Source organism: Aspergillus wentii, assembly GCF_001890725.1.
Source record: "Aspergillus wentii DTO 134E9 unplaced genomic scaffold ASPWEscaffold_3, whole genome shotgun sequence".
Classification (NCBI taxonomy): domain Eukaryota; kingdom Fungi; phylum Ascomycota; class Eurotiomycetes; order Eurotiales; family Aspergillaceae; genus Aspergillus; species Aspergillus wentii.
In genome coordinates this window covers 1,930,579-1,953,537 of record NW_024467834.1, presented here as the reverse complement: position 1 = coordinate 1,953,537, position 22,959 = coordinate 1,930,579, and the positions used below count along the sequence as shown (strand labels likewise).

Here is a 22,959-nt window from a genome sequence, read left to right as displayed (position 1 = left end):
ACAACAGCTCTCCAATCGGCCGTCATGGCCAAAAATGTTTCAGTAGTGCAGATGCTGCTCAAAGCTGGCGCCGACCCGAATTTTGCACTAACAGGAAACACACCTCTACAGGAAGCGGTCAATATCTGGAGCAATCCACTGGAAATGGTCCAAGTTCTCTTGACTGGGGGAGCTGACCCCAACTACACGCAGAACCCCGCCAAAGCGAGACCACTGCAATCCGCCGTGGATAACGCCGATACCGAACTGGTAAGGCTTCTTCTAAGGGCCAAGGCCAATCCGAATGCCTACACGACCTACAAAAGAGGGACGGCGCTGCAAATTGCATGCCAGAAATCAAAGACCGAGATCCCAGAGCTCCTGATCGCAGTAGGAGCAGACATTGACGCGAGATCTGGCTACAAGCACGAGTCAACTGACACCGAGGACAGTGACTCGGAATTGGCTGACTCTGACTCTGAATCTGGAAATTCCGTGGATCCATGGGATAATAAAGCCAAGAATTTCTCCTTTAAACCATCAATCCTCATAGCGGCAGAATTTGAGAATTGGGAAACTGTCCAGATCCTACTTGAGGGGGGAGCTGCTGTGAATCCCCGACTCACCAGGTATCCCGAGAAGGCAATCTGTGAGATAGTCGAAGAAGCCTATGCCGAGGGTGAGATACCTGTTTTCACTCCTCTGCAGGCTGCCGTGAGAGCGGGTAACATCACAATGACTCGCATGCTTCTGACCGCAGGGGCACACGTGGACATCAGGCCGAAGAAAAAGTATGGCCATACGGCATTGCAAATAGCCGTCATGGTGTGCAATGAAAGACTGGTTCAGATACTGCTGAAGAAGGGGGCAGATGTCAATGCTGCGGCAGGTGTTTACGCAGGGCAAACTGCTCTTCAGGCTGCGGCAGCGCATGAGGACACAAACATTTTAACCCTCCTTATTGATGAGGGGGCGGATGTAAATGCTCCAGCCAGTCCTGAAGAGGGCCAGACGGCTCTCCAAAGTGCGGTATCTGCTGGCAACATTGAAGCTGTGAATATCCTGTTGCAGGCAGGAGCAAATACCAATGCAACCCCAAGCTTCGACAGCAGAACGGCTCTACAGAGAGCGCTTCGAATTCAAGACAATGAAGCAAGGTCTGAAATGGTACAGCGTCTTCTCGCTGCAGGGGCTGAGATAGACGAGGCAAATGAGAAGAAACATGCTGCCCTTCATAGTGCTGTGGAGCAAGGAGATTACGAGATGGCAAAATGGCTCTTGCAAAAGGGGGTCAGCCCAAATCCTGGATTTTCCCCTGGATTAGCAAAGTTAACGCCGCTTCAACGGGCGGCTGGAAATGACAACCAAGAACTTGTCAGACTTTTGCTGGAATATGGTGCCGACGTCAATGCGCCTGCATACTGGAGCTGTGGTCGAACGGCGTTGCAGAAGGCTGCTGGGATCCAATCTATCGCCAATGTGAGACTTCTTCTAGAACATGGGGGTGATATCAGAGGCAAACCAGCTGTCTCCAATGGAACCTCGGTGATCGAGGCTGCAGTATCAACACAAGATGTGCAGATGGTCCAACTGCTTCTTCAGGAAGACCCGGCGGTCATTAGGGAGGACGCAAAGATTCGATCGCGTATCTTACAGCAGGATATGAACACTCGATGGAACATAGACACGACCATGATCAATATACTTCTTCTGGCGGGGGCCGATGTCAACAGCGCGCCTTCACTGAAATCCCCACTTCAAATTGCCGCTGCCAAGGGAATGTTTGATCTCGTCCAAATCCTGCTCATGGCAGGAGCTGACATTAACCACTGCTGGAATCGAGAAGATCTAGGGCCGATCACCGCACTTCAAGCAGGAGTCGAATCCAAGAATATTGATATTGTGCAATCATTACTCGATTGGGGAGCAGACGTCAATGTTCCCGCAAATGCCAAAGGAGGGAGGACTGCACTCCAAGCTGCGATCTCCACTGGTAGTTACGAAATAATGAATCTGCTTGTACAGAGAGGAGCAGATATAAATGCACCACCCAGTCCACGGCGAGGCAGAACAGCACTTCAAGAGGCCGCAACTGCCGGCAATCTCAGCATGACCCGATATCTGATCCAGCACGGTGCTAATGTCAATGCTGCCGCGGCTCCTTTCGGCGGGCTGACTGCCCTCCAGGGCGCTGCCATCAATGGGAATATCCGTATTGTCATAATCCTGTTGGGCCTGGGTGCAGATATAAACGGGGCTCCGGCAATAGAGAATGGTCGAACTGCGATTGAGGGAGCAACTGAAAATGGCCGCTTAGACACGTTGCACCTTCTTTTGAACTCGCATCCCAACACGGAAGACTTTGAAATAAAACGGAAACGAGCAGTTAAGATTGCATACACCTGCGGTCATTTTGCGATATCTAGGTTTTTAATTCTTTACAGACGGATTTAATAATGGTGGTTTCGGTCGAAACTTGAATTTGTATTAGCACACGCATCGGCAAATAATAATGATTACCACTTTTTGTACTAGTCTATGTATACCTTAGTCGGATATCGTATTCATTTGATTATTTGTGAGCGACTAGTTGTGTCCTCACCACACACCCAGTTGGCTAGAAACAGGATATATAACGGTTGACCAGTGATGCGAGTCCACATGTTGCCATTGAATAACATCGTCAATGCCGTTCAGCTTCTGTTGCCACTTGGTGCAGTCCAGCTTCTTGTCGACATCAATTTTATTCGAATTGGGTCCAGACCGAGTCACCTTACCCGTGTACAGCAGAGGCTTACGATCATCTAGTATTTATATCACTGTACTTGAATTAAACCTCCTCATCATAAAATTACACAAAGGCGCTATCTATTTCTACAGTGAAGAATATCCATATGGGTGAAGAGTTGCCTGGATCTTCCTGAAGGGCGACTGAATAGGGCGACGAACCACCGACGACAGGGTGAGCGGATTTGGGTGACCACCACCTTACACCTTGCTGTTGTATTTTTTTTTGGATATATATTATGTATTTCATGTACTTTTATTGGTTCTGGTATTATTATCATTCTTGATCGATAGATTTAAACGGTTTTAATACTAGCAGGTGGCTGTTTACTGGCACCGTGGTACATCATCACAGCATATTGGAGTAGGGTGGGATCAATTCTCAACGACAAATTCAACGTGAAGAAGATGAAGACATTCACTGAACGCGACGGCTTATGAATTGGGCACTTTCATTGCTGGTTAGGTTGCAGTGAAGGCCAATCGCAGGAATCAAGCCTCACAGTCAATTGAAATATTGAACAAGTTTCTTGAGCCATGAATATGAGCAGCTGGTCGTTGTGGGAAGTCTTAGAAACCTTGACTTTCATAAACGGCCAGGCCCAGAATATTTGACCAAGAAGATGTCACATATTGCCCCAGCGACGATAGAATCTCCTGGTTGACAAGTTCAACATATTCATGAGTATGATCATATGGCTGGAACACGTCTTTATTCCACCATCGCGATGGCATTCCAAATTTCTTTCCTGGCAGCAGACAAACTCCTTACCTGCCATGGGAGGTGGTAGATAAATAGGGCTAATACATTTCGAAATCCTGCTTGAGGAAGCGAGTTAGACGGGTGTGTATAGCTGAACCAGACTGACTCAAAGCATGCATGAAAGAGGGAAAGACTAGAAGATGCTGTAGAGACTGCATTGTGGTTCGTACTTTAATTTGCACATCGTTATCCTGGCTCTGGTCTGGTTTCTTATTTGACTACAGCACACATGGACAGGGAGCTTTATTTAATGATTATAATGGTGATAGCCCGCTCTAATTATGAGGTGCTGTCCATACATGTTCTCTTCACATCCTTCAACCCCTTATGCACTCGCAGAGGTACAGCCCAAAGCAATGATTCCATTGTACTGGGGTGAATGTGCATGTCAGTCCCGTGTTCATACGCCATTAGGATGTGATACTTACACTGTTATCATCGCAGCACACAGGCTTTTGGTCGCACGAGTCACCCGTGCCACTGAGTGGAGAACCTTGGTTTGGGAGGGCATGTCAGATCATAACCATACAGAAGAGTAGCCGGAAGACTTACAGGTCAACCCGACCTCCCCGGAAGTCGGGGCAGAGATTCCAAGCAATCCAATTAAAGCGCTGGCTGCAGGTGAGGATGGGTTTACTACTTGCGAGCAGCATTGAAAGGATTTTTGGTCGCATGGGCTGTCTCGGGCTGTCAGGGGCGAAGCAGCTGCGAACGCCGCGAACATCAGAATAGGAGTGAAGCGCATATTGAAATTTGGAAGCGATAAATGAGAAGAATTGTTCAAGGTACAAGGACAAGTAAAGAAGAATACAGTCCAAAGACGGACTGCGTGGATCTATTTATTAGAACGCCGTGGGCTGGTCAGCTGAGATCTGGGGGAGAAACAACGTAATAATGCCCTCCCAAAGAAGCAATAATATCGAGTGTTTGCCGATCTCTTGGAAAAGCTCCGCTTGAATCTCAGCTTAAATCTCAGCTCTGTATTAGTGCCCTATAGTATTGCCGTTGATCATCTCATGGGCCAGTTGGAACAGAAGAATACAGCAGACGGTAAATCGATTTCAATAGTCGGTATCAATCAAGGCAGATCTTTCCGATTTTTCCAGATCCAGATCAGCACATTCGGCATTTTGACGGCCGAAAATCTCTTCCATTGGTCAAAACTGTAAATGCAGCAGAATAAGCGAAATTGAAAACACGAGGGAGGGAGAAAGCAGCAACAACTATTAAAATCATCATGCAAATCAACCATGTCCCCCAAACCAGTCGTGCCAGAGCAGTATTTCCTCGCCCCAACCCCTCACGTACCAAACAGCAGCCTCCCAATCCTCGTCTACCGCAATGCACTGCAAGATACCAGCCCCCGAAACATCCTGAATATTATTGAGCCGAATGGCTGGATTAAAGGCGGATAGCGGAAAAGATACAAGATTCCTCATTTCCACACACAATGTCATGAATACTATGGGATCATCCAGGGCGGATCAACGTATATGTTGGGCGTTGGACCGAAAGATCTAGAATTTGATGACCAAGGCCGTCCCTACGGAATGAAGCTGAGTGTGCAGAAAGGCGACGTGTTTGTACTGCCGGTATGTAGACCGGTTTATTCTGAATCAATGAGGGAAGAAGGAGAAAAAAAAAAAAAAAAAACACTAACAATAACAGGCAGGGATATGCCACGCCGCGGTGGATTCATGAGATGATTATGAATTCATTGGTCTTTACCCCAATGTAAGATCGACTGGCGTGTCTGGGTGCATTACTGACACAGAGATAGGGGATTTTGGATTCGACAAACCATCGCTTCGATATGAATTACGCTCTGGGTTCTGACCCGACGGGGGTTCTGGGTGATCTTAGTGATGCGGTGCCGATTCCTCCACTGGATCCATTATATGGGCTGGAAGGATCTTTGCCACGTTTATAGAAGCAGGCTAGGGTGTTGCGTGGTCGTCTCTGACTTCCTATATAACCCCCTCATATGCTATTTCCAGTACATACGACCACAGGGTGTGGAGAACAGGGCTTCCCGTCCGCTCAGCCGTACTTAAGCCACACGCCGGCAGGTTAGTAGTTGGGTGGGTGACCACCAGCGAATCCCTGCTGTTGTATGTTTTTCTATATTTTTTTTTTTCTTTTTATATTCTTGTTCTCTTTGAATATCTGTTGCATGTGTGTTCAAAGAATAGGAAATGATGCATCAAGGAGCCAGAACTACGCATTTCCCAATGCCATTATGCTTTCCCCCCATATAAAGCCCTTCTTTCCAATTCTCCAACGAGAACGCCTTTGTCTCGATGCAATCCATGGGAAACAACCCCCTCTCAACCATCTTAACAAACTGTACCACCGCCTCCCGTTCATACATCATTTTACCCTTTAGCGTGATATCGTTCATCATAATCTCCGCAACCGAGATGTTCTTTGTAGACCCCATTAGACTCACCCTCCCTCCCCTCCGAAGCGCCTTGATGGCACTCTTCGTATGTGTCGCCATTCCCGCAGTCGACGGCGTCATATCCAGAACAGCATCCGCCCCAAACACCCTCAGCGCACCCGCATCTTCATCCTCATCGCCGGTCATCGTCATCATTTCAATCTCTGCCCCAGGCATATGTCTCTCAATCTCTCCCTTTAACGCCGCCATTTTCTCTGCATTCCGGCCTGCCGCTACCACTCTCGCCCCCATCGCCACTGCAACCTGCACACCCAGACTGCTATAGAATCCCGTCGCGGGACACACGATGATCGTCTCCCCAGCCTGCAGCTGGATGTCTCGTAGCCCGCCATATGGCACAAGCATGTACGCCATATACGCCAAATCCTGCTCCGCATATCCCAATCCAGCACACAGTCTGTCCTCCTTAAGCACAATGCAATTCTCCACCGGCACCCTAGCGTACTCAGCGAACGTCCCGTCGCGCCACGCATCCCGCATCAACATTTTACTACCCTCGCTACCACCCTCGTAGATGGCGGAGAGGAAGAAGCAGCTTGGATCATCCCGCGCGCGAACCACGCAGTCCACGTAAACGAGTTGTCCGGGTTTCAGGAGTGTCGCATCGCGTCCGACAGCGGCGATGCGCCCGATTGCGCTGAACCCGGGAATGAGAGGTTTGGGGAGGGAGCTGGTGCGCTGGCTGGTATAGATGGCATTGTGGTAGGGGAGGATGGCGGCTGCGGTGATGCGGACGAGGGCGCTGCCGGTGGAGGGCTGGGGGATGGGGAGGGTTTGGAGCTGGAGAGTGGGCTCGTCGTGGTCTTCGAGGACGAGGGCGCGGTGTATGGAGGGTAGGGAGTCCATGGTGATATTCTAGATTTGTGATAGAGAGAGAGATGGAGTGGGAGACATGATGGTTGTGACGTCTGGGTTTATATAGATGTAATTATTAAGCAGGTGGAGGAGAATCCACACGAAGAAAACGCTTGGACCATCACCATCAGCACCCAATAAAAAGGCATGTCCCCACGCGTCAATCAACTAATAGGGGCCTCATACAGAGAATCCAAGGTATGGTAATAGTATATTGCACGCATAACCCCCCAGAGTGGGCAAAGTGACCTTAACCCGTGTTTCCCAAGTTCATGACCTTGATTAATATTATCGCTCCGATATTTATTGAGTTTCGGGCGGGCGTGCATACGGTCAAGACCGGTCCCTTTACGTGGAATGGAGGCCTTACTTTTTGGAGTAATTTTGCCTTGTTTTCGGTTCAGGACGCTGTGGATCAGTATGGTTTGTTTTGGGGGACTTATCACAAAGGAAGCCTGCTTGTGGGGGCGGAGAAACGGTTGAAATGGCTGATTCTGGGGATCATGGGAAGAATTAGATCATTGGCAGTAGAAGTATCGTTATTGGTTGTGGGTAGCTACGTAGCACTCAGTAGAGAATCCTCTTTAACTATATGGAAATGTTACACAGCGATCCATATGTAATGGTTGCTCTTCTAAGTAGGATGAGGTCATAAGGTGGCGAATTTCTATCTAGGGGCTGCCGATACATAAATTTCTGCAAAGTATAGTACAAGAAAGACAAATATTAGGCAAAGTTGTACTAATCAAGATATGTCTGGATCAAAGGTAGGGGTGGTTTCAAAGAACAGTGAAGATATTCCGGGGGCAGAGGGATTGTCAAGTAAGATGCAGCATTTATGTTGTACAAAATTGTACTATGAAAGGGATGAATTTCAAATCCATTCGTCTAGGTATCACTTCTAGCATTCTTCATGAGCTACACTGCCTGTCGCTCTTTCAATATCTTTGGTGCAATGACGTGGCTAGTTCTTGTGTTTGGGCCTTGAAGCTATTAGGAAGACTACGTCTGTCCTGGCTGGTAATCGGCTTAGTTCTTAGTCCCACCGTATGTGTCCTGGGTCCTAGAGCTGCTGTTCCTTTGGCGTGGGGGGTTCGGGAGGAATTATTATGTGGAGGTCTAGGGCTGTAATCCATTGATTTATCTTATGACGCTAAAGTATTGCAAAACATGAAATCCCCAGTTGACCATACCTATCTTTGCGAAAGAGGTACTTGTCAGCAGCTAGAGATTGTGTGAACAACAAGATGCAGGATTGCAATTCGATGTATATATATATAATAAAATCTACGGCCCGGATACTTCTACCTACTGAGCAAGGTGATGGAAGCCTCGGATAGGATAACGACTAGCTTTCGTAGTTTCCCACATGAAGGTGACGGAGCTTGTCAATCCCGCACTATCCAGTCACGCTAAAAAAGATCCAATTAAAAAGACCAGAAGAGCAGAGAGCAGAACTACAACGATTAAAAGCATAACATTACATTGCCTCCCTATAAACCAGCATTGGGTCGGAGGGGAAAGGCATCTATATACATATTAACCAGTGCTACCTTCATCTCATAATTCATGTGAATGCTCGCTAACATTGGAAATACGGTACACAATGACCCAGCCTTTCTCTAAAAGGAAAGCTGCAATCGAATGATATAGACAAAGGGATGTGTAAACATGTCTGTTAGCAGCTGCAGAAGATATATAAACATGCTGCCAGCCCATAGCTTTGTAAATTTACGGAAACAAGTGGATTCGACCATAAAATTGATGTACTTAGATGTATCTTAGTGATTCTAAACCAATAGAGCTGAGCTACATGATATGGGAATGTGCTAGACCCCATTGGGCAGGTGACTTGGCACCCGTTTCTCGACATGCATGATTGCTCAATACCGATATCAAAAAACTCTGCTCAAGTCCTTTCATAATTGACTCACTGCCCTTTCGTGAGGATAGCATTATTATCTAGATACCAGGGTAAGCAGCTGGTATACAAGCCAGGAACTCAAAAAATAAAACTCACTTAGGCTGACAAACCCAATTACCCGTAATCTTGCCTGTGCAGGCAAGTCCAGGACAGCAATCATCATGAGTTTTGCAGGTCATCAAGACATCGTCACAGCGCTGGAGCATTGTGAGTACGTAAATTAAGGCTACATAAAGCATTTATCAGAGATAGACATACCTTCTCTAGGCCTGGAGCAGCGGCAGCAATGCCTACCAGAGACAGCATAATAAGGTTAAGGAGCTTCATGGCGATAATTTAGATAAAAAGGTGGGCTTGTAAAAGATAATTGCTGGATATACCTGAGTTATCTTTGAATTTAAGATGATGATAATGATGTAGACTACCTGCGAGCTCAATGGGCTATTTATACCTTTAATCCTATCAAAGAGAGGTCTATTCAAAGTCTTCGGGTTGAGAGTCTACGTCAGCAAGACGCTGTATGAGCCTCTGAGGCTATGACTGGGGGCCTAATCCATCGGATAATTTGAGGATCCTCGCAAAGGTGGGACGGAAGCAGCTGGCATCAACCTTGCAATTACAAGCCAACAATATATTCATATGCCAACAATTCAAAAGCGAAGTGAAAAATGGAGTAGGCAGTGCTCTACCGTCAACTTTCTCGGCTTCTGAAGGAAGTTACCTGGGCGGGCGATCACTATTTTCTAGGCCTGCTTCTATCTACCTTTCCCAGAAATAGTCGCATCTAATGCTGCTTCAGATCCTATATAAATGACCTTTGAACCCAAAAAGTGCAATTTACTGCTGAAATGACATATACCCATATTCCTATATGTATAATGGCCTGGAGATGACAAAGCTGGACGCATCAAGGCTGGGCACAACGAGGCTGCTCGTCTCCGCAACATCAATTAATTCCCCACCATCCTCATGCGGGGACTGTCAGATCCCCACCCTTAAGGTGGATATACACGCAAGTGATGCGTGTATACCCAACAAATATCACTACTACCTATAATAACACTGTTCAGTCTCCTTTCGGTTAGCTGCACAGATCTTCAGCACCGAAGAAATGGGAAATACGACCTCCAAGTCCCAAGAGAAACTTCGCAATATTAGATGCAGTCCTGCTCTATCTGTCATATATAGATGGATATTCTTTATACTATGTAGGAAGATAGTTAAGAGTAGAAAAAGGGAATATTTAAATATGGCTAATATTTATTCTAATTCATTCCTAACTGTCTGTACTGTATAGAGGACCTTATACTAAAGCAGGTTCTTATAGACAGAACTGTGCCCTATATAGATAGATGTTTCTCTCCAATACTCATTGGATCGGTCATTATCAGGAGAAATTCTCAATTCTTGGCCCTTACAACTCCCATGGGGGCATAGCTTGGCCAAGGGCTACGGAAACTGAGGACCCTTTGCTCACGTTTTCCGATAGTTATATCGAACAGTGGCTTTGAATTCCAGCCGAAAGCATGGTATCCAAGGCTATGGAGATATGCTAGGTCTTCCCGTGGAACAAACTGACAGAACAAATGAATATAGGCAGATATGAATTTTCATTTGCCAAGACTGTGAGTGGGGGCAAGATTCTGTGACCAAATAAAGACGATGGCTGTCTACACTCTGCTCAAGGGCCAGTGACTATCGGGATAGTCTCGTGTGGGGCATTGGGTTGTCAATCTCCACCAATGTTTCTGTCAAACTGTCTAGAAGATCCAAGATACACTGTCAGCGCCATCAATGGCAATGACAGTATTATTATTATTCATCATGTAGATTTCTGGTACTTGTGCGTGAGGCAGCCATGGAAATACTTGCTTATTAGTGACAAATATCATCCTGCAAGTATATACAGCTTTGCTGCCAGGGTCCCCAGTCACAAACACGTCATCAAATCCTTCAATTCTTGGCCCAGTACATTTAGTTAATTGAGGTGCCTGTTAGGGAATCTGACATTCTGAAACACACTTACTACTCATCATCCCCAATGGACTTGACCAAGGCACCACTCTATCAAGACTTGGTTGAACTTCATCAGGGCACCTTTGATATGGACACAGACAGCATTGATGAGCTCGAGGACATGGTGGACTTTATCAACACCACTTCCTAAATCGTTTGTAATATGGCCGAAGAGAACTTTGAGAGGAATAGCATCCTGGGCAGAATGAGAGGTTACTCCAGGCCAAAAACCCGGTCTAAAAGTAATTCGCAGCCTTGTCCAAAGATCGTCGTGAGAAGAGTCCAACCGACATTAATCTACGATGAGCCCCTTCTGCTTTGGCTCCATCTTACTACAAGATGCTCGCCAAGCGGCCATCTCTGTACAGCCACATGAGAATCGCCCAGGTGATTGAGGGCCTCTCTGGGCAACTGCCCACTTGGGGTAGGTCAATTGTTCCATTTATCTCTCATACGCACTATCTCTTCAACCCCCCTCCTGTTTATCTCTGTATCATCTACTCCTTCTCTTCTTGCTCTATAATGGCAGCGTTTCTGGTGTTTAGCTGTCTGCTGCGCAACTCAGTCTTCAAACTTGGCCCTTTGAATTCGTTTGGTCTTCCACAAACCATGGCCCAGATGGCCCCTGGTACGCGTTGATTGTCAATCTGGGCAATGACCGTGAACCAGTCTATCTATATCGCGGTGACACTTATGGCAGTACGGTCTTTTCGTCGAAGATCTGCGACAACAAAACTTTTGCATGCTATGCGGACAAGGCCGGTACATACAACCCGTCCACCTCGAAGACATCGATCAACCGCTCGGCCGATGTGTGGGAGTCAAAACTAGAATCCATTAGTATATTCAGAACGTTTATATTACACATTTGCGTTTATCATAAAACAGGCAATCATTCTCATGGATAATATGGAATGATTTATTGGAAAAGCCTATTACTCAGATATAAATCGTACTATAAACAATTATAAATAAAAAATTTTGATTTACATTCTATACTGTCTAATATTAACACACTTTCTGATAATCGATTATCCTGATAAAGGAATCGGGGCTGCACTGGTAAAACTGACGTGGTTTCATGCTCGCAGTTACTAGTGCAGCAGGCTCTGGTCAGATTTTATTAGAGAATAACAAGAACATCGGTAGTACCTTAGTGTAAACCTCTGTATGGAGGTTCTCGAGGAGATAAAACCATTGATGTTTAGTGACCAACAATCATTCTGGACTCCATTAGATTCCAACAAGTTATTCTATATGTAATTTTACTTTTCTTAATTTTAGTATCTTTTTTTATTTTGCTTTCATCCAAATCATCATGCCCATGTCTAGCCGTAGACATCCTAAGCCAGTCACACCCTGCCACATCCACATCCCGCCCCACCTGCAGATCACATAAATCACTGAACATGAATCACAAATCAATTGCAGCTCACTCCTCACTGACTCTGAATACCATGAGACAGCAAAGCACCACATATAGCAGAAACCCTCACTTCTCACGTGAGAAAATCCTCTCTTCCACCAGCCCAAGCTGCCATCTCTGCAGTAGTCTAGTCAAGTTCTATGGCTGGACCTACCCAGGCGCAGACTGGGAGCGTCATTTGGAAGTGTATCGCCGGTTATGCTTTCACAAGGATTGCAATGAATGCGTGGGGATACCCCGGGACTCGCTATGCAGAGTATGTAGCCATATGCGGCTGGGCCATATCATCCGCTGTGGGCTTTATGGGTATGATCTGGATATAGTGCAGCGGGAAAAGTACTATAACAATGCATTCGGGTTGTACGGGGTTCACTTGATCTTGGGGCGTGTGGATGAGGTACAGGAACGATCTGATTGTTCAACATGTGCCGTGTTTGCGCCAGAGATAGCCAGACTAGCGCCACTGAAGGGCGTCAAAGCAGACGCGGAGGTGACGTTGTCTGTGACACTCGAACCGGGGAGCTTGAATGGTGTAGACTTTGACTATCAAATTGAGATGGAGCTTAATAGCGACATTCGGAAAGGTGAGTGGATTCTATCCATGCGAATTTGAGAAAGGCTAACGGATGCAGCGATTTCTACATACTATGGAACTGTAGACCCTCAGTCAGGAAATTCTTTAATCTCGATTCAAAGACCAGAGGGGCATATAGATTGGCGCAAAGTGTCTGGCTGGCTTCGTGATTGTGACACAGATCCTCAAAAACATCATACACCCTGTTATAAGGATAATGTGCAACATCTCCTACCCGGGTTTCGTGTCATAGATGTGCAGAGACGATGTGTGCAACGAGCTCCTCCATTCTGCAATTATGCAGCATTAAGCTATGTCTGGGGGAGCGCAGGTAGATCATTACAAGCACTTACATCGAATATCGACAGCCTTTCGGTACCAGGGTCATTAGCAGATAATAGTGTATCAGCTGTCATCCGACACGCGACGATAGTATGCGATAATCTCCAAGTGCGCTATCTCTGGGTAGACAGATTATGCATTCTCCAAGACGAGGATATAGAGAAGAAAAGCCCCCACCTAGACGCCATGGGCAGGATATATAACCATGCATATGTGACGCTGGTTGCGCTCGCTGGCGACAATGCCGAGTACGGTCTTCCTGGCGTGGACAGACGACCAGCACGATGGACAGGAACGACACAGGGTCTCTACCTGCTCAATGAAAAATCTCCCTATCCGCTATTGGTCAGACATTCAAAATGGACAACTCGCGGCTGGACATTCCAGGAATCAATGCTCTCCCAGCTTTTATTGATGTTTTCTGACATGGGTCTCTTTTACGAGTGCAACGGGCGACATGGATATACAGATGAAGAGGCAGGAAGCGTGGATACGTACTACAAGGCTCAGATCGGGTTGACGAATTACCGGAAGCTGATATATGAGTATACAAGCAAGGATCTTACCTTCGAGTCAGACATACTAAGAGCGTTCACGGGCATATTGCATGCAGTTTATGGGACTAACCATTATTTCGGCATCCCGTTCGAAGAGTTCACCAATGCTCTTCTCTGGTATACAGAGGATGGAAAGTATCCACCACGAACCACGGATGGGGATGTATTCCCATCCTGGACGTGGCTATCCACAAGAAATACCGTCAAGATCGATCGTGACATCTGGCCAGATTGGAAGTCAAGCACCGCCTCGCTGGCTATCTGGGCGATTCCGTCTGGGAATTCATTCAAATGTATCCCAAACATATCCAAAAAGCGCCATGAAGTTGGAGAGCAGGACGTGAAAGAGCATCTCCAGACAGAACTGGCGGTGATTATAGCCTGGCGGGCAGGTTGTTTTCCCGAGACGTTCTCAGCAGAACTGGGCTTTAACTGTGCCTGGCGACAATACGAAGACGCGATAAACGAAAACTGGTCATCACTGGCTGACATTTGCGATGCGGCACAAGGTATTGACTCGCGCACTCTGTTGATCAAGAATATGAAGACCAAATTCCCTCTTTACCAACGCTGCCAACCCGGCCATACCATGGTGCACACCCAATCTCTCCATCTGCGCATCCAACCAGTACAGCACAATCCGCATTCAGAATATACTCAATATGGGAAGCTCCAAGAGGCAACTGGAAAGGTCCTCGGATGGATCGACGAAGAAACGGCAAACTGGGACCTGATCGATCTGAATACCGAGTATGACGTTATAGCTCTTTTCCTCCGCTGCGATGCCGACGTGTCTGCCTTCGACCCTCATGTAAATGGGTCGGCGTACGCTGCGTTAAAAAAATCGAAGTTTTCTTATCCTGTGGAATTAATTGTGAGCGAGAGCACACAGCTGATCGTGTATTTGATGGTGGTGAAGTCAGAAGATGGGATCAGTAGGCGAGTTGCGCTGGCGAAAAGTCACTTCGACGTTTGGATTGATGCAAAGCCGAAGTTTGGGACTTTTACTCTTGCCTAGTTACTATGACAGAATACCTCCAGAGCTTTCTATTACTGTACAAGCAGTATATGAGTTACGAAAAGTCAAACTAGACACATTCATATGGTGATTTTATAGAGTAATTATCTATCATATAAAAAGGTAGTAAGTATACTAGGGATATATTCCATGAGTAGAGGATGTAATTTTCTACTCTTTAATTATCAGCCTTAGTACTAGGTAGGGTGGTAGTATACTTGCTTTTTCAATATAAACTTATACTTTATCTATTCTATATATAGTAGTAAAGCCAGACCCTCCATGCTTGCAGTAAGTTCATTTTTATCCTACTACGGATAGGTAAATAGCAGTAGCCAGAATTATAAACAAAAGCTGTTTGATTTGCATTCTATTCTATCTAATATTAACGCACACTCTCATAATCAACCACCTCCGTTCTCAACAGCTTTGCTCAATCGGTCACATTCAAATCACCATTCCAAATACCAGGAGCTTCCAGTCCAAGCATCCACATTGAAGCCACTAACAAGTCTGATGGAGGTGCCATGTCACATCTAGGTTCTGCAACAAGCTCCTTGATGGTCAACGCCGAATGTCATTGCGTGCGGGGACCCGGCTATTTCCCCGAGATTCGAGCGAGACTTACATATGTAAGATGAACCAAAGCAAGGAGGCAAAAGGCAAAGGGAAACGAGATAGACAGAAGCAGAAGAAGATGGTATCCGATGACAACCCGTAGCTTCCCTTCATAGTTTATTTATCAACTTGTTTCATTCGATCTGAAGAGCCAATGAGGTAGACGTTTATGATGTAGGGGGTCTCATCTCGTACATTTTTTCCTTGCTGAAACGGGACCAGCAGATATGCAAATTATGTATCTTCAATTAAAAAAGAAACCGACCTCTAGAAAGAGGGTTTGAATGCCAGTTGCATCTTCTTGATTGATGCAAGCCTTTCAATATCGTTGGGAGTAGTGGCATGCCGCACTGGCTCTGGGCTGATATCATTGCAGGATGTTTCCCAGTCGTATCAACGCCATTCGTGCATGATCTGACGCAGCGGGAGAAGCACTTGCGTCATTTGCAGACTATTCTCCAAAAACCAGTCATTCTCACAACTCAATGATATGTTGCCAAGGTCCTTGGTGGGGAGGGTCTTCACCTATATCCGGTTGAGGTATTAGCCACCAGCACATGTCTGGGTTCTGATCGCCCACCTAGCATTTTTCCCATAGTAGGGGATATGAAGAAGCCTGAAGAGACAGCCATCCTAATGCTGACTTCAGGAAGCACTGATAATGCCAAGGGTGATCCCCTCCGCCATGGGGAGATTGTCTTGGCTGTGCAAGAGAAGACTGCTCACCATCAAATACACGTGGTGCATCTTCCAACTGGATAGGACTGGACCTTGTAGCGAGTATGATTGTGATTCATTTACACGTAGATATGTCCGTACACCTGACAGATTCTTTCCATCCTAACCATTTATTGAATCTTTACGAGCATATCATGTCCCGGCCGGATGCATTGGCTTATATATTGTCCATCAGCCATTGGGAGCGTGTGCATGCACTTGCACTCACCGCAGGCCGTCTAGAGCTGATTGCCGAAATTGGAGAGAACTTTCGGGTTCATGCTGAAGGGTACGGGCCAGTTGGACAAGTGGATCACCTAGACGTGTTTGTGGCAGATCCGCCATGCAATGCAGCAAAGAATAGGCAGGATTGGAGGGATAATACGCTTGGACGGTAGAAGGATTTTGTCAGATGTAATGTCCACTTTTATGACTGCCCGGGGATTCATACGAAGATTATGAATCCGGAGTATGTGGCTGGTTTGCGAAGCAGTTCAAGGCGGCTTTTAAAAAGAGTGGTACTTAATCGTGAAACAGGATAGTTAAGTGTAGTACATATATGGAAGATCTTTAATCACTGTTGAAGAGGATCAGCACTGATGAACATGTCAATTTGTCAATAACGTGCTGAAGAAAATCATGTTCAACCGGATGATCTGCAAGTGCCAGTCTACATACCAGTTGGTAGAGGATACAAGGCACATGGAAGATGAATGGCCGAGGTTAAATGTCTTTGAAACATCTCATGGGTTGATAAAGACATAGTGGGTAACCCATTTTTGAGACCTCGGTCCGGTGGATCACCAACAGCCATTTAGCAGCACCCATAATTGCAACTGACTCAATATTCGACAAAAATCCATTTCTTCTAGGTAACCGTAAGATACTAGCAACAGGGAAAAATGATCATCCATCACCAGACCCAATTTTCAGCTCCTCACCCCTTGACCTTGGACGCGAGGAAGGTCGCTGCTTCGCCCGCATTCGCGCCGTACGTCAAATGGGCAAATGTGATGATCAACGTGCCATCGCACACCAAGTCGCCTACAGCACAGAAAACCTTGGTTTGATCCTGCGGGTAGCCGGGAATCTTGCCTCCGTCTTGCAGATTACGAGTGAAGCCGAATAGCACCACGCCCTTCACCTTGGCCTTGACGTCGTCGGAGAGTTTTTGGACGGCGTTGTCGATGACGGCGCTTCCTTGACTGAGATTATGGATTAGATTGAGTTACTATTATGATTGAATCGCTGATACTCACCTGTATCCACCCGCAACGATCTTCGCATTAGGACACTTGGTACTGCACTGGTTGAACATGTCCACTGCAGCCTGGATATCCTGCGGTGCGGTGTTCTGGGGGAGGAAGTTCTCCGCCAGACCAGCTGTATAGGCGCCGCCAATGCCCTGGCATCCGACAGACCCGATACCCTGGAGAGCCAGGTCATCGCAGACTTCAGGACCAACGACAGTGCCCTGTCGAGTCAGCAAGAGTCGCATCTTTCAACGGAGATGCTTACCATGTTGCCGATTTCTGTAGATCCACGGGCGAAAAGGAACATCACGTCCTTGCACTGACCTGTTGCCAGATCGTCGGCTTCGATGTACTGCCGTGCGTGGTGTGCATTGCGAGGAGCGACGCCGGTAGGACTGGCCGCGATCAAGGGGGCAAGGAGGAGCGGGAGAAAAGACTGGAGGAACATTGTGAGGTGATGATGATGATGATCGTGATGATTTGTATAGGATACTGGTAGACTCAATCATCTTTAAATACTTTGAAATGCCTCTTATTCTCCTACTGGTGATAAGATGCCTTGGAAGACCAAATTTGAGAAATGTAGATAAATGCCTCTAAATATACCGGTGTTTCACATTCCTCAACATAGCCATTCACAATTAAGCCAGATGAAACCAAGCTTTTCTAGGCTCATTTAATCTCCTTGTTTGACGCAAATATCGATCTCATTTCGTCCAATCTAAACGGAAAGGTAGAAACGTCCGACCCGACCCGTGGAGCAGGATCCGATACAAGATATACGTCCTATACGAACACATGCTGGACAAGTCAGTCATGGCTATACTTCGGATATATCGGAATCGAAGGCTTATCAGCTGGTTTTTGAGGCAAGGCTAAACGTTTCCCATTATCTCCCTGATATTATTGACCAGGTTTATTAATTCAAGCCAGAGCAGTCCTGTTATTTTACATATACGTGGCACGTACAAATTGATACATCTCTTAATAAACATAAACTCTATTCGTCATTACTAAATATTACATGAACATGCCCAAGGCCAAACTAGGAAATACAACTCCATCAAGAGCAGTCACTTATGCGCGGCACGCACCACCAACCGGCGAAGGAGTCGCCGAGGGAGTCGCCGAAGCAGATGCCGAAGCAGTGCTTCTCTCCCACGCGTCCACAACAGTTTTATTGCTCAGGAGAGCATCAACCTTATTCCACAGAGCACAAGCCGAGTAGTCAATAGAGCCAGGCGCAGTCGAGTTAGCAAAGACCAACCCAGGAGTCGTCAAGTTCTTTGCGACTTCAACCTGCGGCCAGTGGATGGCGTCAGTAGAAGGGTTACCGTTCTCCGCCATGGCAGTCCACAAGCTCATCATCTGCTTGCTGAGTTTCATCTCAGCCGGTGTGTCCGTGCAGGTCGTGTTGGAGTTGGCAAAGTCAAAGTGCAGGTTGCCAAAGACGTAGGGGAGCTCGGCAGTGTGAGCAGCGCCATAGACAGAAATGTAGTCCTGGATCATCGTGTCGAGCCAGACACAGGTGGAGTTGTGGGTGAACTCGTAGATATAGGCGGGCATGTTCTTCTGTCTCGCCAGCGTGGCGGCCTGGTATCCGGCGCATTTGAACTGAGAGTCGGTGATGACGGTTGCAATGGCTGAGATGACGGGCGAGAGGGTGGCGTTGAATAGCGAGAGGGGGTAGTATTTCCCGATAGTGGCAGCGGCGGGGCCGAAGTTGTCGCGCAGGAATTTGGTGTAATCAGCGGGTTTGGCAGATTCCACAAGCTCGACACTGTCGTACTTGGTGAGAGCATCCATCACGCCTTCTCTTTGGTCTGGGGATTTGTTAGTCTTTATTCAGAGGAGTGGTGGATTTCATGCATACTGGATCCAAAGATGGTCGGGACTTGAATGCCACGAGTCATGGGGTTCTCGGAGATGACATGGCCATCGACATACGGCCAGAACCTGTGCGAGTATGCAGACGAAACACCAAGGCCAGAAGCTGATCCGATTCCAGTAGTGAGGTAGCTGTCAGACTTGTACGCGCTCTTCAGCTCAGCGACAGTCTTGGACTTTAGGCACGATTTCTATAAAAGTCAATATCAATTTAGAATATAGAAGGTGTCTGTACTCACATCTCCAACACTGCAGTTAAGAGACTTGGCATATGATGCACCGCTCTGTTGCAGAGAAACATTCGACAGCAGCGAGGGCAAAGCGATGGACTCCGCGATAGCACCATTGATGAGCGATGGTGCTTCAGGAAGAGTAGCAATAGCATAAACATCGGTAGCACCAGCTGACTGTCCGAAGAGAACGACTTTTTTCTGCATTAGGAATAATGTTAGCTCTCAATTCCCTCTATTGTAGGAGTTTACATACCGGGTCACCTCCAAAAGCAGAGATGCTCTTTTGAACCCACTCCAATCCAAGAAGGAGATCTTGAATTCCTTGGTTACCGTAGATTCCGGCACTGTTCAATCCCATGAAACCAAGGGGTCCAAGTCGGTAGTTAATCGACACCAGAATTGTGCCATCCTCTGCCATGTTGCAGCCATCGTACAGAGAGTCGCTGATTCCGCCATCTGTGTTTGATCCACCGTAGACCCACACCTTGACAGGCAGCTTGGAGTCTTTAGTGGCATGAGATGGAGTCCAAACATCCAAGTACAGACTGAAGGTTGATCTATTAGCACAGTCACACAGAGAATCCAAAGACTAACTTACCAATCTTCAGACTTCTTGCCTTGTGCTTCGAATGTTGATCCAAATTGAATGCAGGCCGTGGCCGGGGTGGTTGCATTAAACACCCTATTGGGGTATTTGCCGTAGGGCTTGGGGGGCTCGAAACGCAGCTCTCCAAGGGGAGGCTCAGCATAGGGAATTCCCTTGTAGTAGACGGAATTTTGTTTGTTGGCACACTTTCCACCCAGAAGGGTACCGGATTCAATATTGACCGAAGGCGAAGCCATCGCTGTGGCTGCGAAAGCCGACAGCATAGTAGGGAAAAGCAGCTTCATGGTGATTATTTTGTAACTGAGATGAAGAATGATTAAAGCGATCTGGACTGGGGAAGCTCCAGATTTATATAGCCAAGCTCTATGACATTGTCCCCAATTTGAAATCACTGCAATAATTTCATCGCAGGGCTGCATTTGTTGATGGGCAGTGCTTGGTTTAGCCCCACCTTTTGGCCCCAGAATCCAGATCAGCCAATCGGACGTCCCCAGCAGTTCTTTTCAGCCCCAATTCTGATGCCCACGCTAGCCCATCCAGACCCATAGCGCTAGCCCTATTCGGGCTTCAGAGATGCAGCACCAATCAACGCGAGCCGTGGCTGGCAAAACAGTGGGACAGTGGGGCTTAGACCTCTGCAGGAGGGCGAAGAAGCAACAGGCAAGCTTTTCCGAGAAATCAATTGGGCGCATTGGGGCCAAATATAGATCGGTTGCAGGAACACACATCAGTAGGCGTACTGCGAGCGAGGCTCGCAGTGCTCTACCGATCGAGCAATATATGCGTGGTTTCCTGGGTACGGAGATATATTTCGGAGCTGATTGCCAGAGTGGGCATAAATGGAGAATGTATATTTTTACACAAGGCAGAATGGCATCTAGCTAAAAAATATGGAGAGAGCTGATTTAACAGTAATATTGATGAAAAAGTGTCATCATGAAAAATTGAGAAATTATAGTTGGCCAGCTAACTTGTCTATCTCGTCTACATCATCAACAAACTGCAGCGCCATTGCGATGCCTGCATTTTCACCAATATCCCGGAGCCGCCTCATAACCCATTTCCGGGTACTGCTTCCGGTGACCGGAGATTTCCCCACAGTGTAGAGACACCACATTAGCAGATACCTGCCTGACACACTAGCGTGGGTAGATGAATTAATAGAGGTAATAGGTTCAGATACCGATGATACATGCCCTAGAGCCTGTGGGACAGAAGCTAATAGATCATCTCCTAGGGTTAAGAGAATCTGTAACGTCTCTTTCAGTTTTGTCTCTATTTGTGTGCGACAGGGTGGTGTCATAGCTGTGGCAAGCATCCTGTTCAAGAGGTGGAATTTAACCTCGCAGACGACTATTTGTAACATCCGTGCGTTGTTCCAGACTCTTATCGCCCAGGAAGTCTGGTAGAGATCGGATCGACCATTGTAGAAGATCTCTGGATCTCCACTGGATGTTCGGGTAGTGGTATATGGTTCTTGTTTGGTGAGGATCTGAAGAACATGCTGAAAGTCCGACTGAAGAACAGTTGCTTCTTCGATGTAGCCTGCCAAAGGTGCGCTCTTTTTATGTGTAACATTTGACAGAAGATTCGAACACCGGGTCGCCAGAACCCCCAGAAGCCAAAACCCACTGGAGGTGTCAGCGTGCTTGGTTGCTTCGTCCTGCAACTCAAGCATCTCACTTGGAAATGGTCGGAGACTATGGATACACGCAGCTGACATGTCTGCCCGTACTTGATTGAACATGAGAACTGCAGCTGGGCTCGAGAACTGGCTCTTGCCACGCGAAACCACCAGTGCCACAGCTCCTTGAATATGTCGAAACCACGTCTCAAAGTGGGACACGTGCTCGAATAAGGTCAGGGAAATGACCGACATCAAGGTGCTATCCTTGACAGACTCAGCAGGTGACGCTAATGCAGCATTCACATTCTGGATTGCTTCCCAGTACTTCGCACGTGCATGCTTAGCCAGCTCAGGCTGCTGAGTTGCGTTGGCCAACGCGGCCAGCCCTACAGCTGCCATGCTGGCCACGAGTGTCGGGTGTTCGCCATCAGCGCTATAAACAGCCGGCACGTAGTTAAGATACCCCCGCGAAGGGGATGGGCCTCCAATGACGAAATGATACAGGAAGTAGTTAACTCCGACCTCGTCAGCGCTGGGGCTCGGCCCGCGGATGGGCGGCGAATGCTTGGTTTCGGTCAAGGCTGCGTTGGTCTGTTTTCCCTTGGACCGTTTGATGGTATGGCTGGTTTGGTCGTGGAAGACGAGCTCCCATTCATCTCGGTACCCGGGACATTCTTCGCGTAGACGAATACACTGTCCGCAGTGAGGAAGCTGTTGGTCGCACTATACATAGAAGTTGGCCTTGGTCTAGTCTACATCCAAAGAGAAAAAAGCACTCACCCGTCGTTTGACAGCGCGGCAGTTGCCGCAATTCCTAGAGGCTCTTGCACCGGGCGGCATATCTGTGCATCCAAAGAATGAGATTGTCAACTTGGCAAGGCTGAAGATCAACAAGTTTTCGATAGCGTTTCAAGTCTTCACTAGAATTGCGAACACTTGTTCTGTTGGGCCGGGGAGGACACCCAAACGGCCCCCACTCGGGAAACAGCCTCCCCCACTTTTGGGTCCACCTATAGCAGGGCTGTATCGGCACTAACCACAGCCACGTTGGGCTGACTTGAGTGGAAGAATTAAGGAGAGTGTGCTCTATTGGTGAGAGAAGGGAGTTGTGGATGCATTGCACTAGTCCTATTGGGGTATTCGAGATGCTGTGCCAACCAATGAGACTTTGAAGCAACTCCAACACAAAAATGATGGATCAGTAGAAAGATTGCCTTTTGTAGCTATCAGAAACATGAAAGGGTTGATTTGTATTTTCACTGGTTTAAATTGTCAATACAACTCCATCAGTTCCATTTCCGCATCTCTCCTGAAT

General features: G+C 47.1%; 8 protein-coding genes across 8 annotated transcripts; 2 read left to right on the top strand and 6 right to left on the bottom strand.

The window, feature by feature from the left end:
* Positions 1-3,694: 3,694 nt before the first annotated feature.
* ASPWEDRAFT_38665 (hydrophobin family protein) lies at positions 3,695-4,412 on the bottom strand. Its single transcript, XM_040834932.1, has 3 exons — positions 4,082-4,412; positions 3,958-4,022; positions 3,695-3,899 (listed from the first exon to the last, which is right to left on the bottom strand). Exons 1-3 carry the CDS (start codon positions 4,272-4,274, stop codon positions 3,855-3,857), a joined length of 303 nt encoding a protein of 100 aa, XP_040690707.1. The 5' UTR covers positions 4,275-4,412; the 3' UTR covers positions 3,695-3,854.
* Positions 4,413-4,663: 251 nt separating this feature from the next.
* On the top strand, positions 4,664-5,584 carry ASPWEDRAFT_58715 (uncharacterized protein). Its single transcript, XM_040838403.1, has 3 exons — positions 4,664-4,860; positions 4,945-5,121; positions 5,310-5,584. Exons 1-3 carry the CDS (start codon positions 4,780-4,782, stop codon positions 5,457-5,459), a joined length of 408 nt encoding a protein of 135 aa, XP_040690706.1. The 5' UTR covers positions 4,664-4,779; the 3' UTR covers positions 5,460-5,584.
* A 76-nt stretch (positions 5,585-5,660) lies between these two features.
* Positions 5,661-6,560, bottom strand: ASPWEDRAFT_38662 (putative isopropanol dehydrogenase). The gene has a single exon (XM_040834931.1). It carries the CDS (start codon positions 6,474-6,476, stop codon positions 5,733-5,735), a length of 744 nt encoding a protein of 247 aa, XP_040690705.1. The 5' UTR covers positions 6,477-6,560; the 3' UTR covers positions 5,661-5,732.
* A 1,995-nt stretch (positions 6,561-8,555) lies between these two features.
* On the bottom strand, positions 8,556-9,216 carry ASPWEDRAFT_181952 (uncharacterized protein). The gene is made up of 3 exons (XM_040831895.1): positions 9,028-9,216; positions 8,866-8,966; positions 8,556-8,807 (listed from the first exon to the last, which is right to left on the bottom strand). Exons 1-3 carry the CDS (start codon positions 9,094-9,096, stop codon positions 8,804-8,806), a joined length of 174 nt encoding a protein of 57 aa, XP_040690704.1. The 5' UTR covers positions 9,097-9,216; the 3' UTR covers positions 8,556-8,803.
* A 3,032-nt stretch (positions 9,217-12,248) lies between these two features.
* Positions 12,249-14,727, top strand: ASPWEDRAFT_181951 (HET domain-containing protein). The gene is made up of 2 exons (XM_040831894.1): positions 12,249-12,795; positions 12,844-14,727. Exons 1-2 carry the CDS (start codon positions 12,480-12,482, stop codon positions 14,700-14,702), a joined length of 2,175 nt encoding a protein of 724 aa, XP_040690703.1. The 5' UTR covers positions 12,249-12,479; the 3' UTR covers positions 14,703-14,727.
* Positions 14,728-16,974: 2,247 nt separating this feature from the next.
* ASPWEDRAFT_181950 (uncharacterized protein) lies at positions 16,975-17,738 on the bottom strand (the record flags this gene model as incomplete). Its single annotated transcript, XM_040831893.1, has 3 exons — positions 16,975-17,242; positions 17,297-17,511; positions 17,556-17,738. 3 exons carry the CDS (start codon positions 17,736-17,738, stop codon positions 16,975-16,977), a joined length of 666 nt encoding a protein of 221 aa, XP_040690702.1.
* Positions 17,739-18,367: 629 nt separating this feature from the next.
* Positions 18,368-20,301, bottom strand: ASPWEDRAFT_170522 (carboxylesterase/lipase family protein; the record flags this gene model as incomplete). The annotated part of the gene is made up of 5 exons (XM_040830636.1): positions 18,368-19,113; positions 19,164-19,368; positions 19,417-19,608; positions 19,664-19,955; positions 20,009-20,301. 5 exons carry the CDS (start codon positions 20,299-20,301, stop codon positions 18,368-18,370), a joined length of 1,728 nt encoding a protein of 575 aa, XP_040690701.1.
* Positions 20,302-20,947: 646 nt separating this feature from the next.
* On the bottom strand, positions 20,948-22,055 carry ASPWEDRAFT_38658 (uncharacterized protein). Its single transcript, XM_040834930.1, has one exon. It carries the CDS (start codon positions 22,041-22,043, stop codon positions 20,970-20,972), a length of 1,074 nt encoding a protein of 357 aa, XP_040690700.1. The 5' UTR covers positions 22,044-22,055; the 3' UTR covers positions 20,948-20,969.
* Between the last annotated feature and the right edge of the window lie 904 nt (positions 22,056-22,959).

Excerpts from the sequence above, each read along its gene's own strand:
- ASPWEDRAFT_38665 (XM_040834932.1), bottom strand. The coding sequence starts at position 4,274 with ATGCGCTTCACTCCTATTCTGATGTTCGCGGCGTTCGCAGCTGCTTCG. Across the intron at positions 4,023-4,081 it reads CGGGGAGGTCGGGTTGACCT|GTTCTCCACTCAGTGGCACG; the intron begins GTAAGTCTTCCG and ends TCCCAAACCAAG. Across the intron at positions 3,900-3,957 it reads TGTGCTGCGATGATAACAGT|TACAATGGAATCATTGCTTT; the intron begins GTAAGTATCACA and ends CATTCACCCCAG.
- ASPWEDRAFT_58715 (XM_040838403.1), top strand. The coding sequence starts at position 4,780 with ATGTCCCCCAAACCAGTCGTGCCAGAGCAGTATTTCCTCGCCCCAACC. Across the intron at positions 4,861-4,944 it reads ACAGCAGCCTCCCAATCCTC|CGGAAAAGATACAAGATTCC; the intron begins GTCTACCGCAAT and ends AAAGGCGGATAG. Across the intron at positions 5,122-5,309 it reads GCGACGTGTTTGTACTGCCG|GGGATTTTGGATTCGACAAA; the intron begins GTATGTAGACCG and ends ACACAGAGATAG.
- ASPWEDRAFT_38662 (XM_040834931.1), bottom strand. The coding sequence starts at position 6,476 with ATGTTGATGCGGGATGCGTGGCGCGACGGGACGTTCGCTGAGTACGCT.
- ASPWEDRAFT_181952 (XM_040831895.1), bottom strand. The coding sequence starts at position 9,096 with ATGAAGCTCCTTAACCTTATTATGCTGTCTCTGGTAGGCATTGCTGCC. Across the intron at positions 8,967-9,027 it reads CTGCTCCAGGCCTAGAGAAG|CGCTGTGACGATGTCTTGAT; the intron begins GTATGTCTATCT and ends ACAATGCTCCAG.
- ASPWEDRAFT_181951 (XM_040831894.1), top strand. The coding sequence starts at position 12,480 with ATGCGGCTGGGCCATATCATCCGCTGTGGGCTTTATGGGTATGATCTG. Across the intron at positions 12,796-12,843 it reads TAATAGCGACATTCGGAAAG|CGATTTCTACATACTATGGA; the intron begins GTGAGTGGATTC and ends TAACGGATGCAG.
- ASPWEDRAFT_38658 (XM_040834930.1), bottom strand. The coding sequence starts at position 22,043 with ATGGCAGCTGTAGGGCTGGCCGCGTTGGCCAACGCAACTCAGCAGCCT.